General features: G+C 42.6%; 1 protein-coding gene across 1 annotated transcript in view; it reads left to right on the forward strand.

The window, feature by feature from the left end:
• The window catches only part of LOC136678332 (adenylate cyclase type 8-like), a 59,523-nt gene that overhangs the window by 27,646 nt on the left and 11,137 nt on the right, over positions 1 to 20,740 (forward strand). Inside the window, 10 exon segments of the mRNA XM_066656353.1 lie at positions 3,401 to 3,600; positions 5,334 to 5,432; positions 5,675 to 5,732; positions 5,734 to 5,856; positions 5,858 to 5,878; positions 6,359 to 6,365; positions 6,647 to 6,688; positions 11,652 to 11,880; positions 13,093 to 13,174; positions 18,225 to 18,383. Of these exon segments, the coding sequence (XP_066512450.1) occupies positions 3,401 to 3,600; positions 5,334 to 5,432; positions 5,675 to 5,732; positions 5,734 to 5,856; positions 5,858 to 5,878; positions 6,359 to 6,365; positions 6,647 to 6,688; positions 11,652 to 11,880; positions 13,093 to 13,174; positions 18,225 to 18,383 (1,020 nt within the window).

Here is a 20,740-nt window from a genome sequence, read left to right on the forward strand (position 1 = left end):
ACTGAAGATGTCACTCACTCGAACAAGAAAGACTCTATCACAGCACTCGAAGCACAAAGAAGCTCACTCCGTGTGAGGAGTAACAGCAGCACAGGTCACGTGATCTGTATCAAAACCTTTTGCTCTCTCTTCCTGCACAGACAGCATTTTTATGCCACAGTATGTGCCCAGTAGGATGTCCCGATTCTCCAACATCGTACACCATTTCTCAGCAGCCTGAGTGGCCAGGATTGCTGTTGTGCCATTTCCTGTTCTCTGTTAATAGCAGTGTGTCCCTGATGTTGTGGATGTATTTGATATGAAAGCTGGACTTTCTCAAATGTGTGTTCTGTTGGTGAGAGAAGCTGTCCATGTCAGCAATAATACCCATGAATAGAAAAATAAGCTCCCCCTGACAAAATATTAGCTTGCGTGTTTAAGGTGGTAGTAAATTCAGGTGCCTGCAGATGGCGTTGGATGAGGATGATCAGGTTATAAATAACTGTGGAGCATGCAAAGGGATTCATAGATTGTGAAGAGGTGGTGCAGTGCGTGAATGCTTAATTTGACGTGTGGAAAATGGAAAGCAGATGTTTGCGATTGGCAAAAAGGGGTGATTGCATTTTGGGTGTGCCAAAGGCCATGCTGTAAAGGAAGTAGCTGAATTCACCGGTGCATCATAACGGTTTAAACAGCAGAGGCAAAAATCCAAGCTCAAGAATTTTTCATCAAAATTATGGCTGAAAGTTGAAACTGACAGGGACCGGCAATGTTTTCACAACCTGTGAATGAAAATCACTTGGCTTTCAGGCAAGAATTCCTTCTAGAACTCAACACAGATCCTTCATGATCAGTTTCTGAAAGAAAGGCCTTTGCTCCCTTCTGCACGCAATGTTGCCTGGTTACAGTGGGTGAAGAAACACAGAAATTGCACAGAAACAGCACTGAATCTGCTGTTATGTGAATGATGCTAGGCACTGTGTTCATCATAGACCTCAGGAATTCTTCAATGAGAACTGCATGCATGGTGTGTTTCAAGCTGGAATAAGCTTTGTGACCTCGGGCTGTTTTAATTGCACAGAAATGGGTCCTTTGTTTGAGGTGACAGTAAATTTAAACCACAGTGCCTACATTCAGCTGCTGCACAACCAGGGTTAGCCATTTGCTGATCATCTAACGGAGGAAAATACCATTCCTATCCCTGTATACCAGTCAGCAGGACTGCTTGGAACAATGTGTAAACCCCAGGGTAAGTATCCATGGAATCTAATTGATGCGAGGATGCTGAACATGAGGATGTGAGGATGTCGTCAAATTTTGGTCGGCAAAAAGTTATTCATGTTTATGGATGTGTTATATGGTTTTGGTATGTTTTGGTCACAGGTGACTAATTCTGCGGTTCGGGGAACTGAAATATCAAGTGACTGCCTTTATTGTCCTTAGAGGGATAAACGTTTCACTTCAAACTTACCTAGTGCTTCATTTCTACAGTGATAGGAGACATAGAACTCTAATGTACACTCTTAAAAAGGGTTCTTTGAGGGCTGGGCATAAAAGGTTCCATAAAGAAAGGTGTGTGTTTAAGAGATGTGGGAGTGTTATTTAAAGAACCCTTTTAAAGATTTAAAAAATCCATCACTCCACACCACACTCCTCACAGACAGTCACCCAGAGGAAACCCACGCAGACACAGGGAGAACACACCACACTCCTCACAGACAGTCACCCAGAGGAAACCCATGCAGACACAGGGAGAACACACCACACTCCTCACAGACAGTCACCCAGAGGAACCCACGCAGACACAGGGAGAACACACCACACTCCTCACAGACAGTCACCCAGAGGGAAACCCATGCAGACACAGAGAGAACACACCACACTCCTCACAGACAGTCACCCAGAGGAAACCCACGCAGACACAGAGAGAACACACCACACTCCTCACAGACAGTCACCCAGAGGAAACCCATGCAGACACAGAGAGAACACACCACACTCCTCACAGACAGTCACCCAGAGGAAACCCACGCAGACACAGAGAAAACACACCACACTCCTCACAGACAGTCACCCAGAGGAACCTACACAGACACAGGGAGAACACACCACACTCCTCACAGACAGTCACCCGGAGCGGGACTCAAACCTACAACCTCCAGGACCCTGCAGCTGTTACAGAGACACTACCTGCTGCTCAACTGAAAACTACTTACAACATTTCATTTTGTAAGTTATTATTAGTAATCAAGAGATGATTTAAAGGTTATGTGGGGGGTCATATGCTTTTGTATATGTTTTTATGCATCTCCATCTGTAGAGTAGAGTTGTTAGAGTGGAATGCTGTATTATAAATATATCTGAATAATTTAGGATGAAGATGTAAATAAAGTAAAGTGCTCAGCGAGTATCTCTTGCAGAGTATTACAAGGGAGTCTGTTTCCTGTTTTGAGAAGCCTCAGACTAGACCCTGGTAAATTGCTGTGACAAATTTGATGGTATTCAGCTACAAAACCATTTCTGAGGTCAGGGGCTGATGTTGGATGTTTAGTTTCAAACGTTTAGGACCTGAAATCCCTCCCAGAAATACAGGATGGAGCTCCATTTCTTTGATAACTCTTCCACACACACACACACACAAGCACACACACACATGCACACACACGCAACACACACACAGACACACACAAACACACCAATACTGTTTCTGGTCCTGCTGGTTTTGTGGAATTGAAAAGGAACCTTATTTCTTATTTGCACCAGTAGCGTACACACACACACACATACTCCTTTCTTCTTCTTTCTTCTGTTGTGTGCACGTAAAGGGACACCAGTAAAATGTGGTATTTTTTGCTCCTGGGCTCTTGCTACTGTTGCAGAGTATAATACAGTTTTACAGCACTGCCCTGAAATCAAGGGGGGGGGGGTGCTTCAAATTGTACATAGTGCATTCTCTGCCATGCTGAGCCCGGAGTGGCAAAGACAGAGGGTCTATTAATCCTATTACAATTCATTGAAGCATTGAAAAATACTCTCTAGTGTTCCTTTAAAAAGAGGGCTTAATGAAAATAGGGACAGGGCCTTATTTTAGGATCTCCAGCAAGCGTCAGAAGTCCTAGCCAATGGGAAAGTAGCTTGCCATTTTGTAGTTAATATTTACCTAGAATTTAATCACTTTGTTTTCAGCCAAAAGTTCCCAAATCCCAAAAACAAACAAGAGTTCATTTGATTGAGACGGTGTTCTCTAAAAAGCCCCACTTTGTGATAAAGGCTCAAGATTCCTGGTCTAAGTCATTTCACATGTTGCAGTGTAATTTGCATGAACTTTCAGAACACACACACACACACACACACACACACACACACCCTGCACCAGCACGCCCACACATTCACGGAGGCTGCATGTGCTTTCCCTCTGTAGACGTTGGCTGCTCTCACGCGTCACTCCATAAACCTGCTCCCTGATCACCTGGCGCAGGCGCTGCATGTGCGCGCAGGCTCGCAGGAAATTAACGCTCGCATGCAGCGCACCATCGCACTGCGCAGCGGAGACACACTCCGGCGACAGCACATCACCCCCTTCTCGCTCTCCTTTAGAGAGACACTCCTGGAGCACAAGGTAGACAGAGAAAAAAACCATTATAACCCCAAAACCCCACCATTCGGCTCTTCATCATTCACCTGTGTCATCTGTTACATGATCGGCATCATCAATAACATCATCAATAGCATCATTAATAAAAATCATTAATAACATCCTTAATAAATCATCACTTACTTCATCAATGACATCATCACTTACTTCATCAATGACATCATCACCATTATCAACATCACCTTCTTTCAGCATCGTTTTCATTAGCTCTACTCCATCTCTGCTGCTTCTGTCTCTCTTTCTTTCCCCTCTCCCCGCCCCTCCCTTTCTGTTTAGTTCTCTATTCTCCTCTTCACCGTGTCCATTTCTCTTTCTTTTTCTATTTCATTCATTTAATGTCATACTTTGCCTCTCTCACTCTCTTCTGAATCTCTCTCTCTCTCTTTCTCTCTCTCTCTGTCTCTCTTGCTCTCTCTCTCTCTCTGTCTCTCTTGCTCTCTCTCTCTCTCTCTCTCTCTCTGTCTCTCTTGCTCTCTCTCTCTCTCTCTCTCTCTCTTGCTCTCTCTCCCTCTCTCTCTCTCTGTCTCTCTTGCTCTCTCTCTCTCTGTCTCTCTTGCTCTCTCTCTCTCTCTCTCTCTCTCTCTCTCTCTCTCTCTTTATGACATGTTGTTGTCATGAGTAAGCAAAAAGGGTGCTGTGATTTTTAGTACACACACACACACACACTGCGGTAACACATCAGTGTCATAATTTATTTATTTTTATTTCTTCTGTTTTTGTTTTTTAATATATGAAAGGACCGAGAGCAGCTCTGAGACACTGAAATCTGACAATGAATCTGATGATCATTTGCCGAAATGATTGTTGATTTGTCGTCTTCACTAACTTCCGTAAAGAACAAATGTGTTAGAGTGAAATGGGGTCTCATTTTTAATGACATTACACCTCGTGTAAGTCCAGCGGCTGTGCTAAATGTTGACAGGAAGGGGTTAAAAACACTGACCTGGCTAACCTCAAACAGCAGTACTGCTCCTTCTGTTCTCAGGGAGTGTCTCCTCTGTTTACGTGCAGTTTTCTCTGTGATGTGAATGGGGTTTTTTAACGTGCTGTTTTTGTCACTGGAGTACAGAGCACAGCACACATTTACTCACTTAAAGAGCATAAAGAGCTCTGGACTGAGACATTCACTGCAGTCTGTATTTTAGCCACAGCACCGCAGACTTTATGGGATCCTGGCGTTAGGGCCCTCTACCTGCCACCTGCCTCTGTTCATAAATAATGCACATTAGTGACTGGCACTGGCCATGACCTGACCGCCCTCTTACTACTCGAGACCAATCAAGCATCTGCCAAGTTAGTTTGCATTTATATTTTATCACCATCTTGCATTGTCAACTATCATCATCATCATCCATCATCATCATCATCATCATCCTCAGTGTCCCCGCCGACCCTAGACCCTGACTGTGCTTAATTAGTGGTTGTTCGCCTTTGCCTCCAGCCCTGACATCACACTTCCTCTCTTTAATCCACCAATCAGAGCAGAGAGAGTGAAGGAGGAGTTTTTGTTTGTGGTGTGTGTGTGTGTGTGTGTGTGTGTGTGTGTGTGTGTATGTGTGTGTGTGTGTGTGTGTGTGTGTGTGTGTATACTTTCTCATGTGTGGTGATGCCCACGAATAGGGTGTTTTGAAACATTGAGAATATCCATGCTTCTATTTCTGAATGTGTGTGTGTGTGTGTGTACTTTCTCATACAGTACCTCCCAGATGAGAGATGAAGTGTTTAAGTCTAATCTGGTGTGTGCCTTCATCGTGCTCCTCTTCATTACAGCAATACAGTGGCCTACTGCCATCTACAAGTAAGACACCACACACACACACACACAATACGCACACAAGGCTTTGTACATTACAAGGCTCAAAGTCTGTGGACATCTGCTCATCCGAAAGGATAATATTTGGATGGCTCTCCATCATTACAGCGCTGTCCACAGCGGATGCCGGTTCACTTGTTATCAGAGCTCTCTACAGTTTTGACATAAAGTGTTTAATAAACCACAGTTCTTTAACCCTGGTTCTTATGTTGGCCATGGTTCTGCAGGATGGTAACGATGGTAATCCAGTTCTCTGTGCTCATCCTGCTGCACTGCTGTCTGGTCAATCGTGACGACGGCAGAGGATTACAAGTGTCTGCCTCTGGTCCTGAGGAAGGCGTGTTGCTGGGTGAACGAGACTTATATGGCTCGCAATGTTGTCATCCTCCTGTCCATCCTCATCAACTTCCCTGGCTGCCATTATTAATATTGTGAGTCTTCCTCTCTCTCCCTCTCTCTCTCTCTCTCTCTCTCTCTCTCACACACACACACACACACACAGACAAATAATTATATTGAAAGTGATCATTTATTATTTTGACATTGCTATTTTGAGATGGTTTGTGCTCCAGAAACACTACTCAATGCCGCGCTGCCTCCTGAACCAGTTTGATATTGCACATGTGCATTGTTGCATAGAGCAGGCCGCCCACAGGGGGATATATTTAGTGCAGAAGCTCTGACTCCAGGCCACCAGGTGTCAGTATAACATGTAATGCTGGTCCCAAATATTGGGCTATTCAGATCATTTGAGATTCAGATATTTATTTTTTGAGGCTATTGCTAAAGGCAGCACTACACTCCACTGGTATTCAGACTCGCCAGCACAAACGTCCTTGTACGAATGAAGCCAAACAGCCCACTGTTCTATTTGTCAGTTTTATATCTTGAATTAGAGCACCTCCACGAAGCTCTGGTTAACTCGGTTACTCTGCTCTTAGTGACAACTGTGTATACACGAGTTAGAGAAGCCACTACATTTTGGAGACCTCTCTGGTGGATAATACACATAATTACAATGTTTGGAAGATCATATTTTAACTTCTTTGTGCTTTTGGATTATTCTTTTTTTTCTGTCATTCACTCTCTCTCTTCTCTCTCTCTCTCTCCTCTCCCTCTCTCTCTCTCTCTCTCTCTCTCTCCCTCTCTCTCTCTCTCTCTCTCTCTCTCTCTCTCTCTCTCTCTCTCTAGTTGTGGTGGTAACGTTGATAAATCGATTTGGGACGTGTTCAGGACGGGACGTTTGATGCTTCAGCCACTATCCTGGCTGCCTCTACCCAGAGGTCGGTTCTTAGGTGATTTGCTGTCCTAAAAAAAAAAAAAAAAAGAATATTAACCAATAATATCAGTGCATTATTTCCCTCCCTTTTATTTGTTCAAAATCACAGCTCTGTCTTTCTCTGACTCGTAATTTCATACTTAATATAAGTCCAAAACTCTTCTACACCCGTCTCATATTGAGGAAATCCATCTGCTTTAGCAGCACAACACCGTGGACACTGGTACAATCATCTCTGTAGATCAACAACACATTAAACGGGACGCTGTGGAGCAGCCGGACATGATCCTGAGGTCGACATGCTCAGTGACCTCATGACTGAATGCCACAAAGTGTCCCAAAAATCTAGTGTAAAGCCTTCTCGGAAGAGTAGACTAGAGGCTGTTACCTGCAATGAAACAGAACAAGCTCCTGATTAATGTCCTTCAGTTTTAGGGAAAAATGCTGGAGGAGCGTCTAGTTGAGGTTGTGATTTAAATCTGAGGAGGTTCACAGATTCGCCTCTGAGCTCATTGCTAGTAATGAACGTTGTTTTTTATTCGGAATATTATCTTTATGTGATGTTTTTATGTGAAACATAACCTTGAAGTGAGCATAAAAAATGGAGTTTGACATAATAACCTTTCCTCAGAATTTACTTAATTTATGTAAAAAGAAAAGGTCACTGAGAAATGAAACCATACACACACACACCACACTTTCTAACGTTCCTTTCTCTCTTAACAAATTAAAGACTGTGATATCTCAGAGCCGTGTTATTACTCAAGGCTAATTCTGCTTCTAGTGCTGCATTTTTTTATTTTTTTTTAGTTTTTTAACATTTTTACATGTTGTTTAACATTTTAATGTTTTTCTTTTATTATTTTCTTTTTATTAAAGGCATCACTCTTATTTACGATTTGTAGTATTTTTTTTATTTCTGGGTGTATTTTTAAAATTCTTCTGTTTATAACCTGTTTATAGAAGTGTGTGTTATTTGTAGTAGTTTTTAATCTTGGACGTGTTTGTTGTTCACACAGTTTTAATTTAAATGACAAGTTTTTGTACACACCCTTTAGAGGATATTGCATTGTTCTTTCTGTGTACAGTAAAGTTTCCTATTATTCCTGCATTATCAGCTGTTTATTGGCATGTTGGGTTCTGCAGTGTTGTGTGTTTACAGGAGTGTGTGGGTTCTGCAGTGCTGTGTGTTTACAGGAGTGTGTGAGTTCTGCAGTGCTGTGTGTTTACAGGAGTGTGTGGGTTCTGCAGTGCTGTGTGTTTACCGGAGTGTGTGGGTTCTGCAGTGCTGTGTGTTTACAGGAGTGTGTGGGCTCTATAGTTTTGTGTGTTTACAGGAGTGTGTGTGTTATATAGTTTTGTGTGTTTACAGGAGTGTGTGGGTTCTATAGTGTTGTGTGTTTACAGGAGTGCGTGGGTTCTGCAGTGTTGTGTGTTTACAGGAGTGTGTGTGTCCTGCAGTGTTGTGTGTTTACAGGAGTGTGTGGGTTCTATACTGTTGTGTGTTTACAGGAGTGTGCAGGTTCTGCAGTGTTGTGTTTTTACAGGAGTGTGTGGGTTCTGCAGTGTTGTGTGTTTACAGAAGTGTGTGGGTTCTGCAGGGGAGTGTGTTTACAGGAGTGTGTGGGTTCTGCAGTGCTGTGTGTTTACAGGAGTGTGTGGGTTCTGCAGTGCTGTGTGTTTACAAGAGTGTGTGGGTTCTGCAGTGTTGTGTGTTTACAGGAGTGTGTGGGTTCTGCAGTGTTGTGTGTTTACAGGAGTGTGTGAGTTCTGCAGTGCTGTGTTGTTACAGGAGTGTGTGGGATTTGCAGTGCTGTGTGTTTACAGGAGTGTGTTGGTTCTGCAGTGCTGTGTGTTTACAAGAGTGTGTGGGTTCTGCAGTGTTGTGTGTTTACAGGAGTGTGTTGGTTCTGCAGTGCTGTGTGTTTACAGGTGTGTGGGTTCTGCAGTGCTGGGTGTTTACAGGAGTGTGTTGGTTCTGCAGTGTTGTGTGTTTACAGGAGTGTGTGGGTTCTGCAGTTTTGTGTGTTTACAGGAGTGTGTGTGTTCTGCAGTGTTGTGTGTTTACAGGAGTATGTGGGTTCTGCAGTGTTGTGTGTTTACAGGTGTATGCGGGTTCTGCAGTGTTGTGTGTTTACAGGAGTTTGCAGGTTCTGCAGTTTTGTGTGTTTACAGGAGTGCGCAGGTTCTGCAGTGTTGTGTGTTTACAGGAGTGTGTGGGTTCTGCAGTGCTGTGTGTTTACAGGAGTGTGTGGGTTCTATAGTGTTGTGTGTTTACAGGAGTGTGTGGGTTCTATAGTGTTGTGTGTTTACAGGAGTGTGTTGGTTCTATAGTGTTGTGTGTTTACAGGAGTGTGTGGGTTCTATAGTGTTGTGTGTTTACAGGAGTGTGTGGGTTCTATAGTGTTGTGTGTTTACAGGAGTGTGTGGGTTCTATAGTGTTGTGTGTTTAAAGGACTGTGTGGGTTCTATAGTGTTGTGTGTTTACAGGAGTGTGTGGGTTCTATAGTGTTGTGTGTTTACAGGAGTGTGTTGGTTCTATAGTGTTGTGTGTTTACAGGAGTGTGTGGGTTCTGCAGTGCTGTGTGTTTACCGGAGTGTGTGGGTTCTGCAGTGCTGTGTGTTTACAGGAGTGTGTGGGCTCTATAGTTTTGTGTGTTTACAGGAGTGTGTGTGTTATATAGTTTTGTGTGTTTACAGGAGTGTGTGGGTTCTATAGTGTTGTGTGTTTACAGGAGTGCGTGGGTTCTGCAGTGTTGTGTGTTTACAGGAGTGTGTGTGTCCTGCAGTGTTGTGTGTTTACAGGAGTGTGTGGGTTCTGCAGTGCTGTGTGTTTACAAGAGTGTGTGAGTTCTGCAGTGCTGTGTGTTTACAGGAGTGTGTGGGTTCTGCAGTGCTGTGTGTTTACCGGAGTGTGTGGGTTCTGCAGTGCTGTGTGTTTACAGGAGTGTGTGGGCTCTATAGTTTTGTGTGTTTACAGGAGTGTGTGTGTTATATAGTTTTGTGTGTTTACAGGAGTGTGTGGGTTCTATAGTGTTGTGTGTTTACAGGAGTGCGTGGGTTCTGCAGTGTTGTGTGTTTACAGGAGTGTGTGTGTCCTGCAGTGTTGTGTGTTTACAGGAGTGTGTGGGTTCTATACTGTTGTGTGTTTACAGGAGTGTGCAGGTTCTGCAGTGTTGTGTATTTACAGGAGTGTGTGGGTTCTGCAGTGTTGTGTGTTTACAGAAGTGTGTGGGTTCTGCAGGGGAGTGTGTTTACAGGAGTGTGTGGGTTCTGCAGTGCTGTGTGTTTAAAGGAGTGTGTGGGTTCTGCAGTGCTGTGTGTTTACAAGAGTGTGTGGGTTCTGCAGTGTTGTGTGTTTACAGGAGTGTGTGGGTTCTGCAGTGTTGTGTGTTTACAGGAGTGTGTGAGTTCTGCAGTGCTGTGTTGTTACAGGAGTGTGTGGGATTTGCAGTGCTGTGTGTTTACAGGAGTGTGTTGGTTCTGCAGTGCTGTGTGTTTACAAGAGTGTGTGGGTTCTGCAGTGTTGTGTGTTTACAGGAGTGTGTTGGTTCTGCAGTGCTGTGTGTTTACAGGTGTGTGGGTTCTGCAGTGCTGGGTGTTTACAGGAGTGTGTTGGTTCTGCAGTGTTGTGTGTTTACAGGAGTGTGTGGGTTCTGCAGTTTTGTGTGTTTACAGGAGTGTGTGTGTTCTGCAGTGTTGTGTGTTTACAGGAGTATGTGGGTTCTGCAGTGTTGTGTGTTTACAGGTGTATGCGGGTTCTGCAGTGTTGTGTGTTTACAGGAGTTTGCAGGTTCTGCAGTTTTGTGTGTTTACAGGAGTGCGCAGGTTCTGCAGTGTTGTGTGTTTACAGGAGTGTGTGGGTTCTGCAGTGCTGTGTGTTTACAGGAGTGTGTGGGTTCTATAGTGTTGTGTGTTTACAGGAGTGTGTGGGTTCTATAGTGTTGTGTGTTTACAGGAGTGTGTTGGTTCTATAGTGTTGTGTGTTTACAGGAGTGTGTGGGTTCTATAGTGTTGTGTGTTTACAGGAGTGTGTGGGTTCTATAGTGTTGTGTGTTTACAGGAGTGTGTGGGTTCTATAGTGTTGTGTGTTTAAAGGACTGTGTGGGTTCTATAGTGTTGTGTGTTTACAGGAGTGTGTAGGTTCTATAGTGTTGTGTGTTTACAGGAGTGTGTTGGTTCTATAGTGTTGTGTGTTTACAGGAGTGTGTGGGTTCTATAGTGTTGTGTGTTTACAGGAGTGTGTGGGTTCTATAGTGTTGTGTGTTTACAGGAGTGTGTGGGTTCTATAGTGTTGTGTGTTTACAGGAGTGTGTGGGTTCTATAGTGTTGTGTGTTTAAAGGAGTATGTGTGTTCTGCAGTGTTGTGTGTTTAAAGTAGTGTGTGGGTTCTGCAGTGTTGTGTGTTTACAGGAGTGTGTGGGTTCTATAGTGTTGTGTGTTTACAGGAGTGTGTGGGTTCTATAGTGTTGTGTGTTTAAAGGAGTGTGTGGGTTCTATCGTGTTGTGTGTTTAAAGGAGTATGTGTGTTCTGCAGTGTTGTGTGTTTAAAGGAGTGTGTGGGTTCTGCAGTGTTGTGTGTTTACAGGAGTGTGTGGGTTCTGCAGTGTTGTATATTTACAGGAGTGTGTGGAGTTGTGGCTCATTTCTGGACTTTTGCAGCTTCACAGGGTGTTTGTTTTTTGATGTTTTTTTCTACAGTGTTTAGTGCTCGCAGCCATGTTTGTGTTTGTTCTGCAGAATGTTTTATTTGTTTATGTCAACGTTTTTTTTTATATTTAAGGGTGAGTTTTTGGTTATTTTCCAATATTTTATATTTGTGGATGTGTTTGTTATTTGTTTCTGAAGTGTTTAATTTTAATATATGTGTCTATGGTTTCTTGAGTAGTTTGTTTGTTGATCATTTTGGAAGTGCTTTTCTGCAGTGTTCAGTGTTGATGAGAGTGTTTGTCGTATATATCCGCAGTATTTCGTGTTCACTGGCGTGCTGGCGATGGTGACCTGTGCTGTGTTTTTGCGTCTGAATTCCGTGCTGAAGCTGGTGATTCTGCTGATGATGATCGCTGTTTACTCGCTGCTCACGGAGGGGTTTTATCACTCGCTCTTCACTCGCTACGACTCAATCTCCAGCTACGACAATTTTGGCAACCACAGGTTTTTATCCTAACACCATATTACATTATTCTTCTCATTCCTTTTGGGTTATTTTATTGTCCGAATAAATATGAATAAACCTGAGTTCCTTTAAATACACTGATCAGCCATAATTTTAAAACCTCTTGCATTATTTCGTGCAAGACCCCCTTGTGCCACAGAAACAGCTTTGACCCCTAAAGCCATGAACTCCACAAGACCACGAAGGTGGGAACAAGATGTTTGCAGCAGATCCTTTAAGTCCAGTGCATTGAGAAGTGGAGCCAATGTGGAGCAGACTTCCTGCAGCACATCCACAGATGTATGATAGGATTTAAATCTAGAGAAGTTGAGGGTCAAGGTGACACCTGCAGCTCTTTGTCATGATCCTCACACTATTCCTAGACTATTTTTGCAGTTTGGCGATGAGCATTATCCTGCTGAATGTTTCCAGTGCTATTAGGGAATACCAGTGAGTTGAATGGGGTATAATTGGTCGGCAGCAGTGTTAACAGAGGTGCTACATGTCAAAGTAATATCCACATGAATTTCCAGCAGAACATTGCTCAGAAAACTACATCCACAAACAGAGCATCATAGAACTATTTCTACCAACACAGGTTTGTAGGTGGATTGGAGACTCAAAAGTGTCCGTATGTGTGTGTGTGTGAGTGAATGTGTGAGTGTGTGTCACGCTGTGAAGGACTGGTGCCCCCTGCAGGGTGTGTTCCCGCCTTGTACCCAGTGATTCCGGGTAAGCTCTGGACCCACCGCGACCCTGAACTGAATAAGTGATAATAAATGAATGAATTAACTTTCAATGGAAGACAATGTAATGTACTGAATGATTTTATTCAGAGAAATTTTGGAGTGTTTCTATTGGCCATTCATTATGAGATTTACACACATTGTGAAGGACAGCTGCTGTGTTCAAATGATGTAGTAATTAAACATCCACACACATAGAGACACATGTTTTTCTTTGACAGCGATGATATCCCACCCTTCGACAAGGCCACTGTAAACAGATAATCAGTGTCAGTAACTTGCAGTGGTTTTAATCTTGTGGCTGATCAATGTATGTATTGTGATGTTCATCGTCCTTATATATATATATATATATATATATATATATATAGTATAGGTATAAAAGTTGTGTGTGTGTGTGTGTGTGTGTGTGTATGTAATAAACCTGGCTAATGACTTTCTTATGCCCTGTTGCTGCGGTGACAGCGAAAGCTTCCTGGGAACCAAGAGAACATCTCTGCTTCTAATGGCAATGTTCCTGTTAGCAGTGTTCTATCATGGACAACAGGTGAGGACTCACACACACACACACACACACACACACACACACACACACACACACACACTCACACACACTTTTATTCTCTCGCCCTTTTCTTTCTCTCTCATTCTCTCCCTCCTTATCTTTATAAGGTCATGTGTTACTAGGAAACATGGCTGGGCCATTGGCAATTTCATAAGGCCTTCTCAGGCAGTGTGTGTGTGTGTGTGTGTGTGTGTGTGTGTGTGTGTGTGTGTGTGTGTGTGTGTGTGTGTGTGTGACTGAAAGAGAAAGAGGCCAAATAGGAGGCTTTTTAAGTTCACTCTGTTGAATTGCTGTCTTTGATGCTGGAGATCAGTAGAAGACCTGCAGGGTAATGAAAAGGGAGAGAGAGAAAGAGAGAGAGAGAGAGAGAGAGAGAGAGAGAGAGAGAGAGAGAGAGAGAGAGAGAGAGAGAGAGAGAGAGAGATTTATGGAAAACAAGTAAGAAGAAAAGGTGGGTAGGCAGCAAAAGAGAGGGGTAGGGTTTTGAAGAGAGTGAGAGTGAGAGAAAGAGGGAGAGAGCGAGAGGGAGAGAAAGAGGGAGAGAGACTGAGGGAGAGAAAAAGGGAGAGATGAGAGAGAAAGAGGGAGGGAGAGACACTGAGAGGGAGAGAAAGAGGGAGGGAGTGTGAGAGGGAGAGAAAGAGGGAGAGAAAGAGGGAGAGAAAGAGGGAGGGAGAGAAAGAGAGCAAACAGCTGGGTGTTTAAGAGCAGAATGACAGATTGTAAACTCTGTCTCTCTGTGTTCTCTGGAGTGTGATGGAGCTCCGTTAAATACCTTTGGGAGAAGTTGGAGTGGTGTGTATGATCCACAAGTAATTATCCCACATCAGTTCTTGACCCTGCTAGTGTTTATGTGGCTGAATGCCATCAAATATATGTAATCCCTCCATGCATCCATGGAGCACATGATATTTCTCTCTCTCTGTCTCTCCGTGTCTCTCCTTCTCTCGGTTCAGTAGTTGTGGCACATTAGGGGAGACTCAGAGCAGGGCCCAAATGTCTGTAATAGACACAGGAAGAAAAACGGAGTGAAAGCTAATCCGGTAAAAAGGATTTAAATGATTTAATCCAATGAAAAATCGCTGTAAAGACTGAACTTTTGACCTTGGTCCTGAACCCAGAGCTAGAGGTCAGGGGATTTCCACTGAGGCTCGATATGAAGGACCCAGTTCCATCGTCCCACGAAAGAGGTTAAAAGCATCTGAATAATTAAAGAAGGGCTGGGAATTAAAACAGCTTTTACTTTCAGAGGCTCACATCACTTCAGGGCTAAAAGCTAACATTCTACAGTGGCACTTTCAATAGCCCCTCCCACTTAGAGGCACTGTTCATGGTTTTAATCAAAAACCCTGTGTATAAAACTGTTTTGGGAACCCTGTTGTTTTTGGGGGCCTTGAATCTGTGCAAGGAACAATGAAATATACTGCCTCAGTCACAGGTCATGGAGTCCTCCATCCAGGGTAATGACCCAAATGGACGACTGCATCGGACACTTGGGTTCCATACAGAGCACCAATCCAAAAATTTGTTCACGTCTGTAGAACTAGCTAAAGCTGGGAGAGTATTTACCCTTTAAGGCCTGACAGTAAATATAACTGGTTTTATAGGTAGATAGTGATATGTTGCATAGCTATTAGGACTTCCCTTATTTAAGCTGGAAGGGCTCTAATATTTAATCTCATCAAAATATCTCCTCACCGCGACCCTGAAATGGAGAAGCGGAGAAGAAAATGATGATGATGAAAATATCTCCTGAAATTTTTGAAATTGAAATAATTAAAGAAATTAAGTTGTGTTGTTTGTTATTTGACAATAGGATCTTTTTACATGTTCCTCATCATCAAGCAGTCAGCCACTGATTAATTTCTGGTTCACTGAAAAAGCTGTTGTAATCCATTTTAATTGATTCTTCATGTAATTCGTGTATTTTTTTGTCAATTTTTTAGTTATGGATTAACGATACACTGAAATTAATTAGTCTGGAAGTGTCATACTGCAGGGTTGTGGTCTTGTTTAGATGATTTGTGTGTGTGTGTGTCCGTGTGTGTCCGTGTGTGTGTGTGTGTTTGTGTGTGTGTGCTTCTGAAAGACAGGGATAATGAGGGTCAGGCTTCAAGATGCGCTTTTAATTGTGGCTGTGCTTCTAATAATTACCCTGAAAACAGCCATGGCATTCACCCCTTACCCACCGGGCATATGCAAACAAACACACACACACACAACACACACACACACACACACACACACACACACACACACAAACGCACTGTGTCTTGCTCATTTAATTACTTCACAAAATTATCTTTCACACTGCATTCAATCTCATCTCACTCATGTTCACACACACACACACACACACACACACACACACACATTCTTCACAGCTTACACAGTGCCCAGTCTGTTAGTGGATTCGTTATCAATCTGGCAACATGAGCAATGTTAATCCTTTCCCTCGTTTAGCAGCTGTAATTATTTCTGGATTTTAAATATATGCAGATAGTGTGCATTGATTGTTTTTTTGGAGAGATGTTGTTAGTGCTGTGTTTGTGTGTTTGTGTGCATGCGCAAGTGTGTGTGCACGTACATGTGTGCGTTTGTGTGTGTGTGTGTCTGTCCATCTTGTGTTTGTGTGTTTACACTTGACTGGATCACATTTAGGAATGTTCCAGTGAAAGATCACATTTACAGAATTTGTCACTCCCTCCAGGCTTCATTAGTTCTCAAAGGAAAAGCTTTTTCTCATGTGTTGCTTGTTGGTGTCTCATTAACTTCCTATAGATGTCATAATGAAAAAATTCTTCAGGAGAAAGAGCATGAGGCAGAAAGAAGAAATATATGTGCAGTAGGACATAAACCTAATGTCTGGAACTGCAGAGATATTAAGGAGACACTACAGAGATAGTGAGGAGACACTACAGAGATATTAAGGAGACACTACAGAGATAGTGAGGAGACACTACAGAGATATTAAGGAGACACTACAGAGATATTAAGGAGACACTACAGAGATAGTGAGGAGACACTACAGAGATAGTGAGGAGACAGTACAGAGATATTAAGGAGACACTACAGAGATAGTGAGGAGACACTACAGATATATTAAGGAGACACTACAGAGATAGTGAGGAGACACTACAGAGATAGTGAGGAGACACTACAGAGATATTAAGGAGACACTACAGAGATATTAAGGAGACACTACAGAGATAGTGAGGAGACACTACAGACATGGTAAGGAGACCATACAGAGATAATAAAGAGACACTACGGAGATATTAAAGAGACACTACAGAGATAGTGAGGAGACACTACAGAGATATTAAGGAGACACTACAGAGATAGTGAGGAGACACTACAGACATGGTAAGGAGACCATACAGAGATGGTAAGGAGACACTACAGAGATATTAAAGAGACACTACAGAGATAGTGAGGAGACACTACAGAGATATTAAGGAGACCATACAGTGTTAGTGAGGAGACACTACAGAGATGTTAAGGAGACACTACAGACATGGTAAGGAGACCATACAGAGATGGTAAGGAGACACTACAGAGATAGTGAGGAGGCACTACAGAGATATTAAGGAGACACTACAGAGATATTAAGGAGACACTACAGAGATAATGAGGAGACACTACAGAGATATTAAGGAGACACTAAAGGGATAGTGAGGAGACACTACAGAGATAATGAGGAGACACTACAGAGATATTGTCACGGGGACGTGAAGAGTGGACTTACGGAGGTGGACACACTCGCTACAACACAGATAATTTAATATAGAGCGAACAGACACACGAACTTGACGAGAAACACGAAATAACATTACTTAGAAACATAGGAAAGAGCACGAAACAACACTACAATAATAAATGAGTATGAATGACTACGGCACGACTTTACAGGGAGAAGGAAGGAAACAATACAATACAACTCGGAAACAGAACGAAACGACTTGACTTGAACAGAGCAAAACAACAACACAATAACATCAACACAAATGACCGATAACAGGAAGTGAGGGAAGAAGACTTAAATACACGAACTAACAAGAGACACCTGACACAGATAACGAAGGAAAATGACAAAGAGGCAGAACAAAGGTGGAGCTAGGGTGGAACGAGGGCGGAGATAGGAATAACAACAAACAGACAGAGCCACATGGCAGGGGAAAATAAACAAGAAAGTGCCAGGATGTGACAGATATTAAGGAGACACTACAGAGATGGTAAGGAGACACTACAGAGATATTAAGGAGACATTACAAAGATATTAAGGAGACATTACAGAGATATTAAGGGGAGGGTTCAAATCCATATGATGCCTCACACTCCCATTAGAGCTTAATTGCCCTCTCTGCCTGTGTGGGTAGGATGGCCTACCTCTCCCCATCACTTTCCATGGTGATAACTGGCATGGCCTCTGTCATCTGATGTGTCTGATCTGGGCAGTTTGCATTCTCCTCTGTTGCTTTAATCTTTTCAGTGGCCTTTGCAACAGTTGGAAAACAAGGAAACCAAAAATAAGATCTATCTATCTGTCTGAAGATTAGAAGAGTGGTCATACAGCTCACTTTTCTCTGTGTGAATTAGTTTCTTCATGTTATCTGTTGTGACGAAATGAGCCACAGTTTTTAAGGTGGTATTTAAGGTGGAAATGAGCTGGTATATAAAACTATAAAAATGTAGTTTATTTGTGGTTTTGGTTTATCGCTTCATTAACTTTTACTGGTATTTTACATTGGCTGTTACTTTTATTATGGGCTGGCTGCAGTTGCTAGGTTACAGACGAACAAAGAAGAGTGATGTTTAATGAAACTGCTGTATATCTGAGATAGTCACTCTGTCTATCACTGTTTCCATTTGCCCCTTTTAACATCTTTCTCTACCTCTTTGTGTCAGTCTTCTCATCTCTTCCTTTGTTTCTCTCCCTTTTCCTAACTCTTCATTTTTTCTGATGTAAATTGTATTGAAAGGAGATATAATAAGCGGATAAGACATTTATCTCTTTTCTCCCTCCCCGTAGCTGGAGTACACGGCTCGTCTGGATTTCCTGTGGCGTGTTCAGGCTAAGGAAGAAATAAACGAAATGAGAGAATTACGAGAACACAATGAGAACATGCTCCGCAACATTTTGCCCAGCCACGTCGCTCGCCACTTCCTAGAGAAGGACCGAGACAATGAGGTGCACACACACACATACACACACACACATGTGTCTGTGAGTGTCTTGCTTGTGGTGGTGTGTGTATGACAATCTGTGTGTGATGAGGTGTGTATCTGTGTGTGTGTGTGGTGAGGTTTGTGCAAATAAACACAAATACAAACCCCGATATTTAACACACACATTGTCCTCTGAGCCAGGAACAACCTCCACCTGCAGAACTCCCAGATATAAACAATTAGAGCATTCTCTAAAACCAAGATACAGCTTTCAAACTTCACTCCCATGTCTGGAATCACCACTAAGAACTTCTTTGTCCCGTGTCAGCATTCTCATTATTATTTGGCATTCTGTGATTCTCACATATTTTTAATAAATAAATAAACTGTGGTCAAAATATGGTTGTGTGCTCGGGTTATACACATATTTCATTGTGGTGACAAAATGACCAGCAGAGAGCATTGCACAGTTCAAACAGAACAGACGCTGGATAAGGAATAAACCTTTGTTAGTGATGGTTTTTATGCTTTTATTGATATGAAGAAGAAACACATTTATTGATCCCTTGTGGAAATAAATGCTTCTCTGCATTTGATCCATCCGTGGCAGTGAACACACAAACACACATTAGAGCAATTCTTTACACACACTGGGGCAGCGAACACACACACAAATGGAGCAGAGGGCCGCTGACCACCTCGGCGCTCGGGGAGCAGTTTAGGTGTTAAGCGCCTTGCTCAAGGGCACTTCAGCTGTGAATTAATTTCTCTTGCTGGTCCTGGGAATTGAACCGGTGACCCTCCGGCCTCTAACCTCAAGGACACTGTGGCCCCTGATACATCACGGGGGAGTAGATCATTGTTGGGGGGTAGCATTCTGGCAGATGTTATAATAATATTGTCAGACCAAGTAAGCTCCCCCTGGAGGAGCTACAGGTAACATCTACACACCAAGACATGTCTCTAAAAGAATTTGATGTGGCCACAGCCCAGAAGAAAGAGGGAGTATCATTTAGGGATGTGTCAAATTAACATTCAATTCCCCCACAAAATCCTCCCTGGAGAAGCCACAGTTAAATGCATTAATGAGTAACATGTGAACACTTAGACGTTTGACATTTTTGGGGCTTTACACCCCCCACCACAGTTAAATGCAGCACTGTTAACAGGACGGAAAAACAGCACAGCTACACCGTCGTAAACCAGCCCATGTTAGCACCACACCAGCAAAAACCTACAACCTGTTTATTTATTCTTTAACCTGGGATTTTATTGTTTAATCTGAAGACCAGGGCTGGAGTAGCTCCTCATAAAAGTAATCCATTATTTGTGCGGTGTCGTGTTTGTTTGTGAGTAGCGTGATATTTACAGATCAGGCTCTTGTTTATTTGCAAAGCTGTGGCACTAGATTTTCTCCATATGAGTGTCTCATAAGAGTGTGTAGTGAAGTGTGTGTGTGTTAGTGTCTGGCCCTGTCCCATTACTCAAATTTGCACCGTTGCAACCCTCGTGTGGCCTTACGGATGCAAGGCTGTAGGACGTCCTGTTGATTTAATATTCCCCAACAAAGGTGCTCATGAGCGCCCCATGGGACTTAATGTGCACCTCTTTCAAGTTCACATCAGACCACAAAAAAAAACCTTTTTAACTCTTTATTGGCCACTGTGCTGCACACAACGGAATTTGTTCTCTGAATTTAAACCTTTGGTCCCGCATTTTGCGGGGTGAAAAACACACCTTATATAATCAGCTTTGTAAGTCTTGAATGTCTGAATGCGTCTGTGAGCTCCGTATACCATTAAAAAAAACATAAAAATAGCGCTCTCATCGCGGTGCTGTGAAGCCTCTGGGAGTAATCCAGTGTGAAAAACCACCTAAAAATCGAGGTGCGCCTTCAAAATTTTTGTCTTATGTCCTTGTCATGAAACATTCTAACGATATTTGCTAAAATCAGAAAAAAAGACGCTGCAAAGGGACAAGAAAGACGGTATTTACTTTCATATTCGTTTTGACTCACATAACGTCAACCCACGCTGTCTCTGGGCAGAAAAATATGAGTCATCAGCATTTATAGTTTTTCAAGGTTTTTGTAGGTTTCACATCAAATAACACTGCATTAGGTCAACAAATATAAACTAAAAAGCTTAAATAATTATTTATTGTGTGTTTTCTAAATAAACAAGTATTATTTAATCAAAAAGATTATAATAATAATAATAATTGTAAATATTATCAGCATCTGAGAAAACTGCCAAAGTACCAAAATGTTTTTTATTTGTTGGGATATTTTCCATATTTGCCCTGAACTAAATTCCTGAAAGTCTGGGCCTGCTGTGACTGTCAGAACTTTATCAGTCATACATCCCAGAGCTTAGAATA

This window comes from Hoplias malabaricus, chromosome Y (assembly GCF_029633855.1).
Source record: "Hoplias malabaricus isolate fHopMal1 chromosome Y, fHopMal1.hap1, whole genome shotgun sequence".
Lineage (NCBI taxonomy): Eukaryota > Metazoa > Chordata > Actinopteri > Characiformes > Erythrinidae > Hoplias > Hoplias malabaricus.